The 17,915-nt window shown below is 39.5% G+C and overlaps 2 protein-coding genes across 5 annotated transcripts; both read right to left on the bottom strand.

The window, feature by feature from the left end:
- Positions 1–5,605: 5,605 nt before the first annotated feature.
- On the bottom strand, positions 5,606–6,814 carry LOC123492349. The gene has a single exon (XM_045224644.1). The coding sequence runs from the start codon at positions 6,786–6,788 to the stop codon at positions 5,691–5,693; it is 1,098 nt and encodes a 365-aa protein (XP_045080579.1). The 5' UTR covers positions 6,789–6,814; the 3' UTR covers positions 5,606–5,690.
- A 3,109-nt stretch (positions 6,815–9,923) lies between these two features.
- LOC121581647 lies at positions 9,924–16,136 on the bottom strand. 4 transcript variants are annotated; one of them, XM_045224641.1, is made up of 11 exons: positions 15,928–16,136; positions 14,899–14,985; positions 14,519–14,554; positions 14,143–14,276; positions 13,587–13,723; positions 13,397–13,490; positions 13,181–13,280; positions 12,169–12,428; positions 11,838–12,024; positions 11,429–11,556; positions 9,924–11,271 (listed from the first exon to the last, which is right to left on the bottom strand). In XM_045224641.1, the coding sequence occupies exons 1-11, from the start codon at positions 15,941–15,943 to the stop codon at positions 10,954–10,956; spliced, it is 1,497 nt and encodes a 498-aa protein (XP_045080576.1). In that variant the 5' UTR covers positions 15,944–16,136; the 3' UTR covers positions 9,924–10,953. The 4 variants fall into 4 exon arrangements, with proteins under 4 accessions (XP_045080576.1, XP_045080577.1, XP_041753069.2 ...); XM_045224642.1 differs by lacking the exon at positions 14,519–14,554 and having other exon boundaries at positions 15,928–16,135; XM_041897135.2 differs by lacking the exon at positions 14,899–14,985 and having other exon boundaries at positions 15,928–16,135.
- Between the last annotated feature and the right edge of the window lie 1,779 nt (positions 16,137–17,915).

The raw sequence follows: 17,915 nt of genomic DNA, 5'->3' as shown, positions 1-17,915 counted from the left end.
ACGCTGATAAGCCTATTCTTTGCCATGTAGCCCTATTCAGACGGGTATTACTAGAGACATTGGTTCTGGAATTATTATCCGAGCATGTGCCTTATTACAGAGGATGATTCACACAGGCTGTCTTTCCAAACTGCCCCCTGTCATTCATTTTTTTCGAATTGAATTGACCCTTATGACGGAAGCCTGGAGGTTTTTATTCTAGGCGTGAAGATATTTCAACGTCATGTCCAGACGATAATAGGCTACACTGATAACTCCAGACGATAATAGGCTACACATTGTGGTCCTCTGTAGCTCAGCTGGTAGAGCACGGCGCTTCTAACGCCAAGGTAGTGGGTTCGATCCCCGGGACCACCCAAACACAAAAATGTATGCATGCATGACTAAGTCGCTTTGGATAAAAGCGTCTGCTAAATGGCACGTTGTTGTTGTTATTATTATTATTATTATTATAACTCGTGCTCTAATCACCTACTCTGAAGCTCTGCTGTGCCCAGATGAGTGCTCAAAAGACACTTGTGGTAGTGGTGTACGACTCTTGGATCTTTGGAGTCGTCTCAGACTCGTGGTTGGAGTTGAAAGGAATTTTACTCTTGCTCGACTCCCAAAACACGCTGAAACGGCCTCGCCAGCCTTTCGCCCTTCCGCCACAAGGTCAAGCCCTTCTCCTCCTCACTCGGCTTGACCCAGTCGAGGAGGCGAATGAGATCTGTTAGGGATCTCCCTGGCGATGGCTCCTGGACACGCTGCTTGGTCACATCTTGGTGGGATTTTCTGTCACGATCGTTGACACATGATGAAGCGGACCAAGGCGCAGCGTTGAACGTGAACATATTTATTTAATAAATGATCACACGACCAAAACGATGACGTGACAGTCAATGGTCAATAAACAAACCAAACACGAACAAAATCCCACAAACCCGAATGAAAAACAGACAGTTTAAATATGGCTCCCAATCAGAGACAACCAACGAACAGCTGACACTCGTTGCCTCTGATTGGGAGTCACTAAGGCAAACATAGAAAACAACAAACCAGAACCCCCAACATAGAAACACACCACATAGAACAAACACACCCTGGCTCAACAACTAGAGTCCCATAGCCAGGGTGTGACAACTAGGAAGACTACATCATTCTAGAGGACTGACATGAACATGACGCTGCCCATTTGCTCATCAATTTAATCCTAGGTGATTTGTAGGAACTACAATATCTTAAAAGGATCCCATGGCATGATGCGGCGCAATCTACGCTGATAAGCCTATTCTTTGCCATGTAGCCCTATTCAGACGGGTATTACTAGAGACATTGGTTCTGGAATTATTATAGAGGATGATTCACACAGGCTGTCTTTCCAAACTGCCCCCTGTCATTCATTTTTTTCGAATTTAATTGACCCTTATGACGGAAGCCTGGAGGTTTTTATTCTAGGCGTGAAGATATTTCAACGTCATGTCCAGACGATAATAGGCTACACTGATAACTCGTGCTAGGCTGCCAAATGTACAGGTCTCCCCATAATATTTAAATTGATGTGCGATAATCATTATTTTAGCGATCCATGGTAGATGTCCTTCCTAATAACAATGCCCCCCCCCCCCACCCTGCTGATTTTGATTTGCTGAACTGTATTTGCACTTGACTGTTTATGGATGAGAAGGTGAACTTGCCACTTCCAGAAAGTTTAGTGGGGATGCTGCTTTGCCATTTATTGCTTAGATCCTATAGGTTCACTCCAACCCTAATCTAGTGCATCTGTTTTAATAATTAGCTGGTTGATAAGCAAATCCGGTTAGGTACAGCTGGGGTTGGAGAGAACCTACAGGAAGGTAACTAAGTACAGGGTTGGAGAGCCCTGACCTAGGACATCACCAGCCAGCCAGGGTTTTATTAAATAAGCTTATAGATGGGCACAATACTTTTTCTTGCACGTTTAGGGCTAATTAAACTGACATATTTGGCGACGTTAAACTTCACTGGCGCCAGGAAGAATAGCATAGCGATACTCATTGATAGCCTGCCTAATACTGTAGTTTCCTTACAAGTTTAGCACGTTATTCGATACTAAAAACCAGCGTAAGCACATGGAATTTGTGTCAAGGAGGCATTCACCCATAGGCTTTAAACCGTGAACATGCTTGAACTAAACTGAATGGAAAATAACTCAAATTACATAGTACATTTACAGAAGCCAATAACAATTAGCCTAGACGTCAATTAAAGTAAAGTTATCATCAGGGTGGGAAAAAGGTAAACAGTGAAATGTATGCAGGGCTGTGGGTGTGTCACGCTCGTTTTTAGACCAAGGTGCAGCATGGTATGCGAACATTTTAATATAACTGAATACAGATCAAAACAAACGAACGTAAAGTTCTGCACGCTACACAGCTGCTAACCAGAAACAAGATCCCACAAACTAAGGTAGGAAAATGGCTGCCTAAGTATGATCCCAATCAGAGACAATGATCGACAGCTGCCTCTGATTGGGAACCACACCCGGCCAACATAGAAACACAAAACCTAGAATGGACACCCCAAATCACACCCTGACCTAACCAACTAGAGAATAACAGGGATCTCCAAGGTCAGGGCGTGACAGGGTGTGAGGATTGTCCGACTGATAAAAAATGGTAAGATGACAGACTACTACAGTCAGGATAGTATAGCTGTTATCCTAACATACCTAAGACATTTAGCACAGTCTTCAATACATTAGATTAATCAAGAGTCAATGACTTGACACCATTATGGTAATTGAAACTGCCATTTCCTATCAGGAAAAGCTGCAGAGTAAGGCTTTGTCTTAATGCCACTGATGATAAACACCGTTTTGTGTCAATTCCTTTGTCGTCAATATAATTGTTAACATTGTCTGTAGAAGTTGCAGAAACAAAGACCTACTGTAGCTATGTAGGCTACCAATTGTCACTCATCAAATAACAAAAAAACAGACTGACGGTATGAGAATACATTGGTCATATTTTAAGTATAAATTAAACTACCAGATGCATTTCTCTAAGAACTGTGAAAACAAAGATATAGAGTTAGGCTGCAAATGGGCTTGACACGCCTGGAGTTACATTTCAACAGTCAGACCATCTACAACAAAAGAAACCCCAACCAAACATAATGATAGTTACCGGAGTTGTAACTCCAGTTCTATGAGTGGAGCTCTGCTCCTATTGGTTTACCCCGCTGCCTAGGCAGTGAACAGCCTGAGACAAAACTATGCACACACCTGCAGCCAATAGGAGTACAGGTGTCCCTATAAGAGGGGACGCTTCCCCTCCAGTGTTGCCAATTTAGCGACTTTGTCGCTATATTTAGCGAGTATTCAGACCCCTCTTGCAGTGGCGGTTCTAGACACATTTTACTAGGGGGGCCAAGGAGGGGCCAGTGTTTAATCAGGGGGGCACACATAAAAAAACTGGCAACACATGATATTCAAAGATTATAAACTTTATTTTACTTTAAAATCATATGACATTTATTATAACACGTATTTTGTACAAGAGTGCAGATGCAAGAGAGATAGTGCCATAAAAATGAAAAAATAAATTAAAAAAAATTAAAAAGTACAGGGTACAAATACAGGGTTCATATTCAATGTGAACAAAACTCCAGGATACAACAAAGGGTACAACAATGTGCCATTTCCTATTTATGGAAGCCCCACTACTGTGGACAGTTGATTCCACATTTTGTTTTAAGAAAGAAAACTTTCTGAGTGATTTATAAACAAAACACACTACCCTGTATCCATTTAGGTAAAATAAACCAAATCAGAAAAGAAATTCAATTCAAAGAGGCTTTACTAGCATGACCATATTGACATACAGTATTGCTAAAGCACATAAACAGGGAAACGTGTTACACATTAACATCCAGTAGTCCAATAGGATGCAGACAATAAACATCAAGTTAACATTCGTTTAAAAGCAACAATCATGTCAACACAATGTAGCAATATGAACAACACTGATGGATATCAGCAACAACATGAAAACAAGAATATTACAGGTGTCTGTGTGTGTGTGTGTGTCTGTGTCTTTGTGTACTTCACTGTCAGTTGATGAGCAGGTGTACAAAAAAGGCTTTACAACATATATGGGCAAGTCCATTTAGGACAGCACATTTCCACCATAGTTCACATTAGGAAAAAATGACAGCATGAATGCTCACTAAACAAACATATACTACATATACCTTTTTATACACATTTTTTTCAGTAATTTTTTAAGAGTGAAAGGGAAGTAAGCAATCGCTCATCATAGGATCATACATATTTCAGTTACAATATTAGTTACAATATTAGTGTTAGTTAGATCATCATGTCAAAGCTGGACCTGCAAAGTCTGAACGACACAAGTGTGCAATGATTGGAGTGATTTTGTTTCTTTTTTTTCTTGCTTTGCTTGTTTTCAAAAGGAAAAATCATAGTTGGTAAAAAATTAAATAAACTTTCGTTGAAAGGTATCACACTGTATAATTTACAAATATCTAAAGAGGTTTAGTGGATGCCATAAAACATCTGTGGAGCTTGAAGATTTGTAGTACATAGATGTTTGGCAGAGATAATTCAAAAGAATAAAATCATAAAATCTATCTATCGAGAGAGAGAGAGAGAGAAGTGTTTCCTTAGAGCAGTACATGCAGCAATCACTTAATGGCGTGATGTCATAATGGGCCACAAAACTTTGGGGATGTGGATGGAAAGTTACAGGCAGGAGAGGGGAACCAACAGAAGCAGGTCTTGAGACATGAGTTTGCCCCTTTTTGAAAACCTCTTGAGAGAGGATTGGTGGGATATATATACATACATACAAACATACATACACTCTAGTAGTGTGTGGAACTACTGGTACTGTGAGGAAAAAAAGATAGATGATGTAAAATGAAAAATAAAACAAGCTTCAGCTTCTTAAGACACGGTGGGTTCATCTAAGTAGACACATGTAACTTCATGTGGACACCAGACTGTCTTTGTCTACACATCTAACTTCATATGGACCCCAGACCGTCTCTGTCTACACATCTAACTTCATATGGACCCCAGACCGTCTCTGTTTACACATGTAACTTCATATGGACACCAGACTCTTTGTCTACACATGTAACTTCATATGGACACCAGACTGTCTTTGTTTACACATTTAACTTCATATGGGCACCAGACTGTCTCTGTCTACACATGTAACTTCATATGGGCACCAGACTGTCTCTGTCTACACATGTAACTTCATATGGACACCAGACTGTCTCTGTCTACACATGTAACTTCATATGGACACCAGACTGTCTCTGTCTACACATGTAACTTCATATGGACACCAGACTGTCTCTGTCTACACATGTAACTTCATATGGACACCAGACTGTCTTTGTTTACACATTTAACTTCATATGGGCACCAGACTGTCTCTGTCTACACATGTAACTTCATATGGACACCAGACTGTCTCTGTCTACACATGTAACTTCATATGGACACCAGACTGTCTCTGTCTACACACGTAACTTCATGTGGACACCAGACTAACTCCATTCATTTTACCGGTGGTATTGAGAACAGATAAACCCACTGTGTCTTAAGAAGCTCAAGCTTGTTGTTTTATTGTTCATTATATCTCTTTTTCCTCACAGCGGCACTCATACGCTACTAGCGTATATATCATATAGATACACTACAGCAACAGGATACGGCGGTTGTGCTGTCTGGCAAAACGGTCCACAAATACATCAAGATCCAGAGCCTTGGCCCTTCTGGACTCTCTGCTCAGGACACCAAGATCACTGAGTCTCTCATCACTAGTGGTGGACCGCAGGAAGGTTTTTATCAGTTTCAGTGTGGAGAAACTGCGTTCGCAAGAGGCTGAGCTTACAGGAAGGGTTACAGCAATCTTGCACAGTCTAAAGAGCTCAAAGAAAACTTCCCTGTATGGCTCAATAAAACAAACCAGCTCAACTGTACTGCATGGCTTTTTGACTTCACCACTCTGTATTTTTCTGTCCAAAACTCTCTTAAATTGATGGAGCTCATGCCCTAAATCATCAATGTCTGCATTATACAAACGGCCAAATGAAAAAACATTGCTCTCCTTTAAAAAGGTATCACTCTGGGGACTGAGAGACTGTATGCTTCTCATGAGCTCACAGTTTGTATTGGAGAAACGTCTGTTCAACTCATTGAGCATGCTGTCAATTACAGGATAGAAAAATGATGTGAGAAACATATCTTTGTCACGTTCTACCTCCCTCTGACCAACAGTGCTTAGCGTGCAGTAGCCACTGAGTCTAGAGCTCAGCATTTTCTGACGTTTCGCCACTGACCTTGTTGCAGAATCACACTGCTCACAAATATTCAATGCTTCATCCCACAACTCATCAAAGAAAGACTCCTGCCTGTGGTCTTTCAATGTCAGGACTAAAGCATTTACTAAGTCAACAGCACTTGACAGATCAACAGTTTGTGACTGTAACATGTCAGACAATAGCTTTGTCTCCCCAAACAACTTACGCAGAGTAACAAGATGCACAACAAATTCTAGGTCAATTTGAGCAAGAAGACCTCGGGCCTCAACAGTTCTTTCACCATGACGTTCTTGAGCAATCTCTTGCAGTAGTCGTTTAAGGGCAGGTAGAGTGTCCATGATATTACGTAGGGCTAGAAATCGGCATGACCAACGTGTGTCGCTTAAACGTTGCAGCTCTCTGGTTCTGCCATACATTTCTCTTTGGAGAGACAGCCATTTTGGGTGCACATATGAGGAAGAAGTAAACATATAAAGACTCTGTAACAAAGAAAAAAACTCCTCAGTTTCTGGGACACTTTTGACTACATCAACTAACACAAAATTCAGACAATGAGCACTACAATGGACGTAGAAGGCAAATTTAGCCTGTTCTTTGGTCCTTGCCTGAACCCCTGAATGCTTACCGCTCATAACGGCAGTGCCATCGTACGCTTGGCCTACGAGGTTATTTTTGTAGTCCAGGCCATAACGTTCCAGTAAGTGTACTATTTTTCCAGTAAGCCCTGCTGCATCTAACCTCTCTGCAGATTCAAAATGGAGAAAACTCTCCTTAATGGCCCCATTGTAATAGTACCTGAGTGTGAAGGACATCTGTTCTTTTTTTGAAATATCCTTTGTTTCATCTGCCATGACGCTAAAAACCTCACTTTTCTTCACTTCTTCTATGATTTCAGACCGAACCATTTCTGCCAAACAACCCAAAACCTCATTCTGGATGATCTTGCTTGTGTACTTTGCATTGTGAATGGAAGTTAATCTTCTCTTAACAAGTTGGTCGTGGTTAGCAACTGTGTTAAGAATTTCCCTAAAGTTTCCTTTGTTAGTGGACCCTTCAGATTCATCATGTCCTCTTTGTGCTATGTTTTGTGTAGCTGTAAGCAACAGCACTTCCCCAACTGTTTTAATGTATGCCTGATTTTCTTGTACTTGTTTAGTGTGTTCTTTGTCAAGGAGATCTGTTAGTGTTGCGTCAGTTCTAACAGCTCTTTGATAATCCCTCCATGCGATCATTGCACACTTGTGTCGTTCAGACTTTGCATGTAGTGAAAACCCTGCATTTCTCATAGTTGCCTTTTTCCAGTTTGTAAAACCAGGTGTTGAAACAAAAACGATGTCTGGGGCATTTGGTGTGCTAAAATGTCTACATGCATAGCAACATGTAGAGTCCGTCATTACAGAATACTCAAGCCATGGATGAGTAGTGTACCAGTTTGGTCTGAAGCTTCGTCTTCTGTCCCCCATCAGTGTGGTTGGGAATATCTTCAAGTTCGGCTGTACTGGTACGTCATACTTACACAGTAAATTTTGAAGTGTTAAAGTAACACTTAAAGAGTTAAATTTAACACTATTTCTGAGTGTATATGGTCCCACCCTGAAATAGTGTTAATTTGACTCTTTTCATAGTGTTAACATTTTAGAGTTAAATTAACTCTAAATAGAGTAAAAATTTAACACTCGCTTACACTGAATAGTGTTATTTTAATTTTACACTAAAGGTTAAATAACACTGGAGAGTGTAAATATTACCCTTGGAAGAGTTAATCATTTACTCTTCTAAAATAACAAATCAACTCTGATTGAGTTTGATTCCAGTCCAGTTTAACACTGCATGGAGTTGACACTCAAGGTTAAAATAACTCTGATAAGTGTTGATGTTACACACTATTGTGTTGATAATTGACTATCTTGCAGTGAAAAACAAGCTCAAATAGAGTCAAATTCTAACACCGTATAGTGTCACGGAAATAAATCTCAGCAGTATTCATTTTACACTTTTTTAGTGTCAAATTACACCAAATACTCCATTAAGTGAGTAAAAATCACAACTTACCACAAAATAATGCATTTCAAATTTTTATTAACAGCTCAACTATGTCAGGCTAAAATATATTAAGAATACAAATCCCTTTTTAAAACATTGACCTTAGGTTTCCATAAAATGGCAATAGGGAACAACATACAAGGAGGAATCTGTCGTTCCATACTTCATTTGAACATCAAAAGGTTTAAAGTAACACAGTTCAGTAATGTTGATCACCTTTTGAACCCTGTCTGGATGCATCCTGACCTTAAAGGCATAGTAATGGTAATCAAAACACACTGTTTCCATCAGTTTTCCACAGAGCAATACACAGTCATCTTTCACAGCAATAATTTTGATTTTACAAAATACAGGCATCTCAAATGCTACCTCAGTACAGATAATGAAGTCACGGCGGTACTCTGTACCATGATGTTTGATCCACTTGGCAGAAAACACACTGGTAGACAATACAGACCCACATTTTAAAGCAATCTCGGGACCTTCTTTGAGCTCACTAAGTGTTACCATCTTCCCCGAACCTAAAGTTAATCTTTCCTTGCTAAAGGACTCTCGATACATTGCCATACAACTTTGGTGCTTTTTGGCTAATGTTTTTGTTACATTTTTAAAGCTTTTTAATTGCTTCTTAAAAAAATTATGTTTAGCTTCATAACGCATGCACCACATGTGCAGAACTGGGCCGATGTTTTTTATATTACGAGGGTAATGAATCATGAAGTGATGCTTTGGTAAGAGATTGATTGCAGGAAACAACTGCTTGAAGAGCTGATGATGATCAATGATTAAATGTTTGAGGTAAATGGTCATGCCTTCTGTAAGGACTGGGGAAAATACAATGTTAACAATGTGTAGAAGCAAAAGTAGAAGATGCCAGTGCTGGTCATCTGACTGTATTAAATCACCAAATAGCAAAGGCATATTACGTAATAAGCACCAAGACTGTATAGCATTCAACCCCAAATCATTACTTCCATCAAACAACTTTACTCTAGGTGGACGGTTTCGCTGCTGATTGTATCCATAGTCAAAAGCATGTATTCTACCAGCCAGTTGTTCAGCATTTAGGAAGTTTTCCTTAATGTACTGCAGGACAAGTTTGACTTCAAACTGAGCAACTCCTTCTAAAATATCGTGCATTATATCTACAGAAAAATTGTTGGCTGTATTAAAATACTGTAGTGAATTCAGCAGACAAATGCGTTTGACACCATAGATATGAGGTAGTGTAGGATCTGTTTGTAAAGTTTGACAGTGCAGTTTGTGCATCTCGATAGTTCGTAGTACAACTTTTGGATCATCTTCACAGAACACAGTTTGAAAACAATCTTTCTCAAGGAGACAGAAACGACAACAATACCTTGCCCCAAATGACTCCACAAAGCCAAATAAACCATGCAACCCAAGATTATCACCAGTGACCTGAACTATGGTACCGTGAATCACATCTTTCAATCTGGGAACTTTAAGTCCCTCTGTCTCGAGTACTTTAAGATCACTGACAAGTGGCTCAAGTATCAAATTAAAACCATAACGCTTGATGTCCTGCGCATGGAAAAAGAGCACCCAAATGAATATTTATCAATGATGAATTAAAGATTGGGGGAAAATTCCTTAATGTAAAGTATATAGCACCTAATTTGTGTATACCCTTTTTAGACCCCAAGGGGTTTGCTGTTTCAAAGTCGTCATAAAATAGCTGGATCTGTATGGCATCTTTTTCTATAGAGAATAAGGGACTTTTTTTAAAATAGGCGGCATCTCTCAAGTCTGCATACACACCTTCCTTGGGCATGTGCCTGGGCTTGAACATGTCTGCAAGTTCTGGGTTTTGAAAAATGGCCTTTAGTGTTTCTAAAATAGGAATATATGCAAACTTGTCAGTTACAACGACCTGATCGTATGTCCCAGTTGTTTTGTTTCTTCTGCTGTCAAATCTTGTGCCAAGCACCTTTTCAACAGGTTCTACGATTCCCCATTTCTCTTTGAAGTGTTTATTTCGTTTAGCTTCTGAATTTAAGGGTGTGAAAGGGTTTTCCAACTTTTGCAAAGATTGTTCTATTCTGTTCTTATTTTCAGTTTCCTGTGGAGATAAGCACTGCAAAGCTGCATCTGTAGCTTGACTTTGAATCTCAAAAAACACTTCTTCCATGGAGGAAACAAAACTATTTACAGTAGATTGACTTAATCCAGCTGCTTTTAGTTGTGCAACAGCAGAGGCACACATATCTAGAGTGCTCCTGTTGGACTTTTTCAACAGAGTAGATGTGGCTACCTCGTGTTCATTAACTGTCCGTGACGTTGTAGCTGTCTCCTCTACATTAGTGGTCACTGCCTCTCCAATGCTGCTTAAATAAACATCAGGGTCAACCTGTTGGTCAATATACTCAGTGTGTTTTGTGTTTAAATGTTTCCTAAAACCAGAAAACGTACCAAACGCACAGCCACATCCAGTCTGAGCACATTTAAGCCGGAGATTTTTTTCCAGGCAAGTAACCGTGAACTAATCGTAAATGCCTAACAAGCATATTTGAACTCGATAACTCAGCCTGACAAACAAAACACTTCATGTTCGAGGAGAAACTTCAAGCACTAATGAAGTAACCTCGCCCTGATTTCAGCAACACGAGGGCTCTCTTTGACCTTGCCAGCATCGATGCTGTACACTGTAGTTTGGATGAAAGTGTACATGTTGTGGAGCATGGTGTTGTAGGATGTGCCAAACACAAAATGTGCCTTAAATAGTTCGTCAAAAGCAACAAGAGAAGAGGTTGACCTGCAAGGTATGGCATTCTTGTCGATAATGATGAAGAACTGGTGGATTGCATTCTTCTTAACTCCAACAGCTAGGAGATAGGGCTGAGCGCTAGTAGTGATGGCATCGAGATGCTCTTGAATGTTTGTTCCGGTCTGCGAAGACAAATGAGGGAAAACTGTAGTTAATGGCCAAGTAGTTGTAGAATATGCAGAAAGAGCCAATACACTACTCTTATTGAATATGAATATTGAATGAATACTTGTAGCCTAATATTAGGTGTTCATACCACAAATTAGAAAAAATACAAACCTTCTTGAATACCACAAGATGTTTCTCTGCTTGGGATGCGGAAACCTTTCCTGGTCTCTTCCGACCCTGAGCGGAGGGTGGAATCAGGTGTATAAGCAGTAAAACCGATGACAGATCACTGTCCCAACCTGTAACAACACAAGTTCAATGTTAACACACTTCAGTTACGTTGTTTTCTTTACAAAAGACCCCCCAGACAGACAGCAGTTCTACATCACAAGAAGTTCTCTAACTAAAACATCCACAGGGCTGAGTCAAATCTCAAAAGTTTTGTTCAATATACTGCTACAGAACGTACTCGTAAATCTTTCACAGATCCAGCTTCTTAGTATTATGTTGATATTTAAATGTTTACACATAATGTTGATATTGCAATACAACACAAAAGGTAGGCTTACAAGCATCTTACCAAAGTCAACATCCAATTCAGTGCCATCCTCAGGAGGATCAGCTGCCAGCAAGAGTTCTTCAAGCTCACTTGTGGATGGAAGCTTTCTGCATTGTTTGATGATCTTTTTCTTGAACGTGACCGGCCACCTTTCCAGAAGCTTGCTTGAGGTATCCTCTCCGAACATTAGAACAAAATCCTGTTCAACCTGGAGTGGGGTGGTGTTGGTGACAATTTCAGTTATTTGACAGCCAATCAAATTGTATTGCGTGCTAGTTTAGCTAGCTAGTATCACTACAATGTCTTACAAAACAATTCACTTGTCATAGTATTTTCAAAATAACATAATTACCAAGCTTTTGACGTCTTTAAAACGTGGAAACTCAGACAGTATGTTGCTTGACTGCTGGGGGTCGAGGATCATTTTGCGGCGATACACAAACGTCAGTTCCATTTTCTTCTTGATTGTGTCTGCATCAGCAGAATGTTTCATCAGTGAGATTGCTTTGTTGCACTCATCATCAGTCAGGGCAGTCTCTGGAACAAACTGGGATTCTCGTCTGACAGTCGGTCCTCCAGACATGTCTTCACCAGTTGATCCTTTGGCTGATTCTACACAACACGGGAAAATTTCAATCATGTCAAAAGTTTTAGTAGCCTGGCTAACTTTTAAAGGAAGTACTCCACTGTAAAATATACTTTTTGAGCTGTAAACTAAATGATATGAATGATATGTTTGATGCTAGGGAGTGTGGCAAGCTGGTTTAGCCAAGGCCAAATGGGAAGAAGGCCAAATTACAGGTGTTGGCCATCTGAGGGGCAGAGGACAGCAAAGGGGGGTGGTTACATGATATATATGAATGTATATGGAGCGTGATAAAAAGGTGACCTTGAAATTGTGGCGTTAATGGCGACGCAAGGAAAAAATTTGGGTGCACCTACATTTTGTGCTGGTGCACCTAAATAAAAGTTAGGCGCACAAGTGCAACCAAGACAAAAAGTTAGTGTGGAGCCCTGCATCAATGCTGGTGTTAATATTGACATTATTTCTTCACAATTTATGAAATCTGCAGTTTGTGGGTTGAAAAATGTATGAAAATGCCATCTACTGGTTTAAATCACCCTAAAGTTTGCAAGGCCAGTTTGCCAGGGGTTGCCTCGACCAGTCAGTGTCGAGGCAACCCCCTTATGTCACAGTCCTTTGTAGGTCTCTGATGCATATTTTCTTTAAATTTGCTAAGAGGGAGGGAGCTAGCAGAATTGAAGGATGTAGTTACACATTATACTATATGTCTGAGAAATAGTGCAACAAATGCAATTATTGATCTAGCAACTGTTTTGTTCCATACATTTTCCAGTATTACCTCCGAATGATGATCGCCTGTCTTTGGCGGTGCCTCTCTGAATAGTTTTAATCCTCCAGGCCAAGTACCCAGTTCCACTCTCGCCATCATAATAATGCTCCTTGAAGGATGAAAGGATAACAAAAATGGATACTTCATTGAAAACAACATGGTCTGGTAGGATTCAAAAACTTCCAATAATATTTAACATTACAACTATTACTGTGTGCAACTCACATAGCCATTCTTAGAGAATGGGTCACTGAGGTACGGGAATAAGGTCACTATTCCTTTGGCATACATTTCTTTCACCTGTCTGGGTGGAGATGTACTGCAAAATTGAAGAAGAAAGGATTGTGCAGTCATATTCACTTAGATTCAGATTTAGATTTACAGATTGAGAACACAAGGACTATTAACAAATTACCCATTCATTTCTGTCATGTCAGCTGCCAGCATGTTCACCATTTTGCGTCTTGTTTCATCCGTCAAGGACTTGGTTCGGTTGTATTCATTTATTATACGTTCCCCACCGGTTTTGTTGGTAAGAGCTGATTCCACCAACTTAAAACAAAATGCATAACAATTCTGCATGTTATGTCCACTGCAAATAAACTGGAAATAAACTAATATGATGTCAGAGGATGTCCCGATCCAATCTCAAAGATTGCAAGTGCTACAAAAATCCAATGAAAAAGCCAATAATGGTAAGAAACTCCCCTCCAGACAGCGACAATAACTTGAATGTACTCGAAGTGTGCACTGTATTATCAATAAATAAATAAAAGTATCTGATCAGGACTCAATATCAGCAGATACTTTTTTTAATCGGATAGGGCGCTTAAAAAAACTTGATCGGGACATCCCTAATCAGGACTTCAAAAATGTTTTGAAACCATGTAATTTACAATGTATATTAATGTAATTTTAATTCTCTGAGAACAGATTCAAGAACAGAATTTAAAATGTCAGAATTGTCTTACTTGCTTGGCTTCTGTATCCAGCCTCTGGCGTTTTCTGGAGGGGCTATCTGAAATAATGACTGTATCCTCAGAGTCCAAGGTATCAAGGGATGATGGTTGGGATTGCTCAGAAGAGGCCACCATGGAGACAGATTCTAACCATGATTTTTAGAAGAAAAAGAATTATATATAGTTCCCTCATAATCTAAGACACTTATTTAATAGACACCATGAACTTCATAAAACAAAGAAATAACGTATTCATTAATTAGTCTAATTAACTGAAACAAACTTGAGTCATATTTGATGGTTAGCACCCCAGTTGAGGGATCCTTTATAATATCCTCAAAAACATCATCATCCAATTCAGTCCCTGAACTGTCAACAATTTTCACACCTTCTGTTACAGCTGGGACACCAAACTTTGCAAATGCTAGAAAAAACAGGGATAAAAGCTTGTGTAAACAAAAGTAAATCATTATTTATATAATAATTTCACTGTGTACACCTACCTTACCCTATAAAATAGGTTTTAAACAAACACTATTAAGTGATTAAAATGTTTTTTTTGTAGCATCATAACTATACCTTAAGCAATGCATCCACAATTAAAGTGTAGTTACCAAGGGCAAAACAGAAGAAATTTAGACGTACAAAAATGGACCAGTTCCAAAAACCTGAGAACTTAACATGTCCCATCATTTTAGGAATATTCCAGTATATCAATTTTAAACAGCTAAATTCAGACAGTTATTACTAACATTGTCAAATTCTTACCTGCAATCAAAAAGTCTTTCAGATTTGGCTCAGTTATTCTGACAAATTTTTGGACATCTCCAAGTTTAGCTTTAAGCAGCATGCTCCCTGCAAATAGTATCAGTACAATTTCTCACAGTTAAAAAGTTGATGGTCTTATTTTAGCAGTATTTCCTCAAATATAAGAAAAAATATTGTTTCAAGCCACCAAAGTGCTGAGAAATGATCAGCACTTTTGCAGAAATGGCCAGTTAAATTGAAGTTACTGTCAAACACATTAAAAAGGATAACGTCTGATTTTCATCCTTGTAACATTAATGTTACCGCCTTGCCCGCACAATTACTGCAATTGTTGGGTCTTGGTATATTATAGAGTGTGGTCTAGACCTACTCTGTCTGTAAAGTGTCTTGAGATAACTCTTGTTATGATTTGACAATATAAATAACATTGAATTGAATAATGTTAGCTAAACGTTACACCATAAGTGTGTGCTAAGATAGTGCTTAAGTATTTTAACAGTACTGCTGCTGCTTTGAAACCCGAAAGTCATTTTGTATAATATCCAGGAAAAAAATAAAGGCACACCGCTTAAGCAGTGTCCAAGGTTAATGTCTACCCGCTCGTTAACATAATAAATCCATGCCACCCGCACATAGTTAGCCAGTCAAGCTAACGTAGCTAACTGTAGCTAGTTTAGCCAACTCCCCTTAGTCTTTGCCATGTTCCTGTAATATCTGAACGTTAACAAGAAGTACACAATCCCCCCTCCACGTTGTATTAACATAACTTACAATAAATCGGGCTGACATTGTCTAGTTTGAACGTTATGTTCGTCAGTTAATGTTAATTAACGTTAGCTTAATACTGCTGGCACATGGACTGGACAGAAGTCAGTCACAACATGTTAACGTTAGCCTTTTTAAAATTCGACATTTTAAGACCTAAAACCAACTAGAGTGCACTGTTAGCAACGATATAAAGTAATTCTTAAATGCTGCTTCTGTTAAAATGACAAATAATGTGTGTATAGTCGCTTAGGAGAAACTTACCGCAGTCATTCCACATGAAGAAAATGGCGCCGTGAAAATGTGTGGTCCGTTTGAGACGAGTCGTAGGTGGGCGGAGCTTTCCAGAGTACGTCTGACACTGCGTCTTTTAACAACGTACTTTTTCACCAACACTGGGCGGTATCTTACTCCAACTGTTGTAGTAATAACTCTGTAAGAGTCAATGTACTTTGACACTGCATATTTAACACTATGGAATTTACTGTGTACACAGTAAAAACAGAAGTGTTAATTTAACTCCTATCGAGTTGAATTTAACTCTGTTTCAGATAACATTTGGTCCCACTCAAAATCAGTGTAAAATGTACTCTTTGGTCAGTGTAAAACTTTTAGAGTTAATTCTACTCCATATTGTGTAAAAAATAACAATGAAATGTGTCAAAATATTTAACACTGTAGTTTAATCACACTGTTGAGAGTAATATGATTACACTGTATAGAGTTAAGTCAACTACAATTTTACTTTAAAAAATGACACTTTAAAGTGTAATGATATTTACTTTTCATTTCTCTAGTGTTTTTTTTTTATTTAAATCATATGATGTAGTGTTACTGAATTATAGAAATATCAATACTATCAAATAAAACAAAGCACAATAATACAAGATGAGAGCACCCACATTTATTGAAAAAAAAAAGTATAATTTCAATGTCCGTGAATTTACATTGTACACCCATTGCCTTGTCTATGACAGAAGTATAACATCATAAAAATGTTCACCAGAGAAAGCGATTGGTTACCGGAGTGTAACTCCAGTTCTATGAGTGGAGCGGAGCCCCATAGGGGAGCTATGCTCCTAGTGGTTTACCCTCTGCCCTAGGGCAGAACAGCCTGAAGCAAAATTATGCACACACCTACAGCCAATAGGAGTACAGGTGTCCCTATAAAAGGAACCCCGTTCCATCAATCTGCCTCCCGAGATATTATCTTCAGCGAGACTAGAAAGGGTCGGTAGGGCCTTAAGTCCTATGGGGCTCCGCTCCACTCATAGAACTGGAGTTACACTCCGGTAACCAATCGTTCTATATCGTGGAGCTCCGCCCCATAGGGGAGCTATGCTCCTAGTGGTTTAAGGCGGAGCGAAACGCTCCAAAATATACTCCCTGCCGAGCCTAACATTTCCCATTCAAAAATGAAAAAAGGTCAAGCCCAGCAATGGCTGTAACCAATTCCCGCAGTAATGCGACTAAGGAACCCATCAGGGCGTCACAATATACCGCGTCATCGGTTATAGACCCGCCCCATCTAGCTCAATGACAATGTCAATGGCTATTGGGCAGATCAATAGAATATACGCCATGCCAGTCTGCATAGCAGATGGCCGTACCTCCGTATTCTATGACAACACTATTATCCACTAATGGAATGACATAAATGTCACTCTACATTGTGTCCAATAGCCCGCCTTACTCACTCAATGGAACCCAGAGATTAGTAGGCAGGGACAAAATATACCAGTCATACTAAACTGAACCCTCAGATAGATGACCTCACATTCTGTCCATTCAATACATGTCTCTACATACTGACACTGTCAGCCAGGAGACATGCCACAGAATATGCTCTTCATCCAAAGCGGACCTGATAGAGATCAGTCTATCGTCCTGCTTCTCCCTCCTCTACCTCAAGATTCTCCTTCAGCTGTGCTGAATGCAATCGAGATTGGAGTTAAAAGGCTTATCCTTAACATAAGTCTTCCTAACCAAAGCGGACCTGATTGGAACCTGCCCAAGGTCCCGCTTTGTCCTCTTCCTCTAGCCCAAGAGCGCCTTTCAGCTCTGCTGAAATTCGATCGGCCAAAAGAGTTAGAAAAACATGTCTATAATATGTTACTTCTAATAAAAGCGGACTTATGAACATAGTCACAATCCTGCTTTCCTTCTCTATTCCGCTCATGGTCTCCCTTCAGCTACGCTGAGTACAGACCGAGCCAAAGAGTTAGAAGACATATCCAACAGATAGAAACGGA

Source organism: Coregonus clupeaformis, chromosome 14 (assembly GCF_020615455.1).
Source record: "Coregonus clupeaformis isolate EN_2021a chromosome 14, ASM2061545v1, whole genome shotgun sequence".
NCBI lineage: Eukaryota > Metazoa > Chordata > Actinopteri > Salmoniformes > Salmonidae > Coregonus > Coregonus clupeaformis.
Note: the sequence above shows the minus strand (reverse complement) of the source record. Positions and strands in the feature narration are given on the sequence as shown.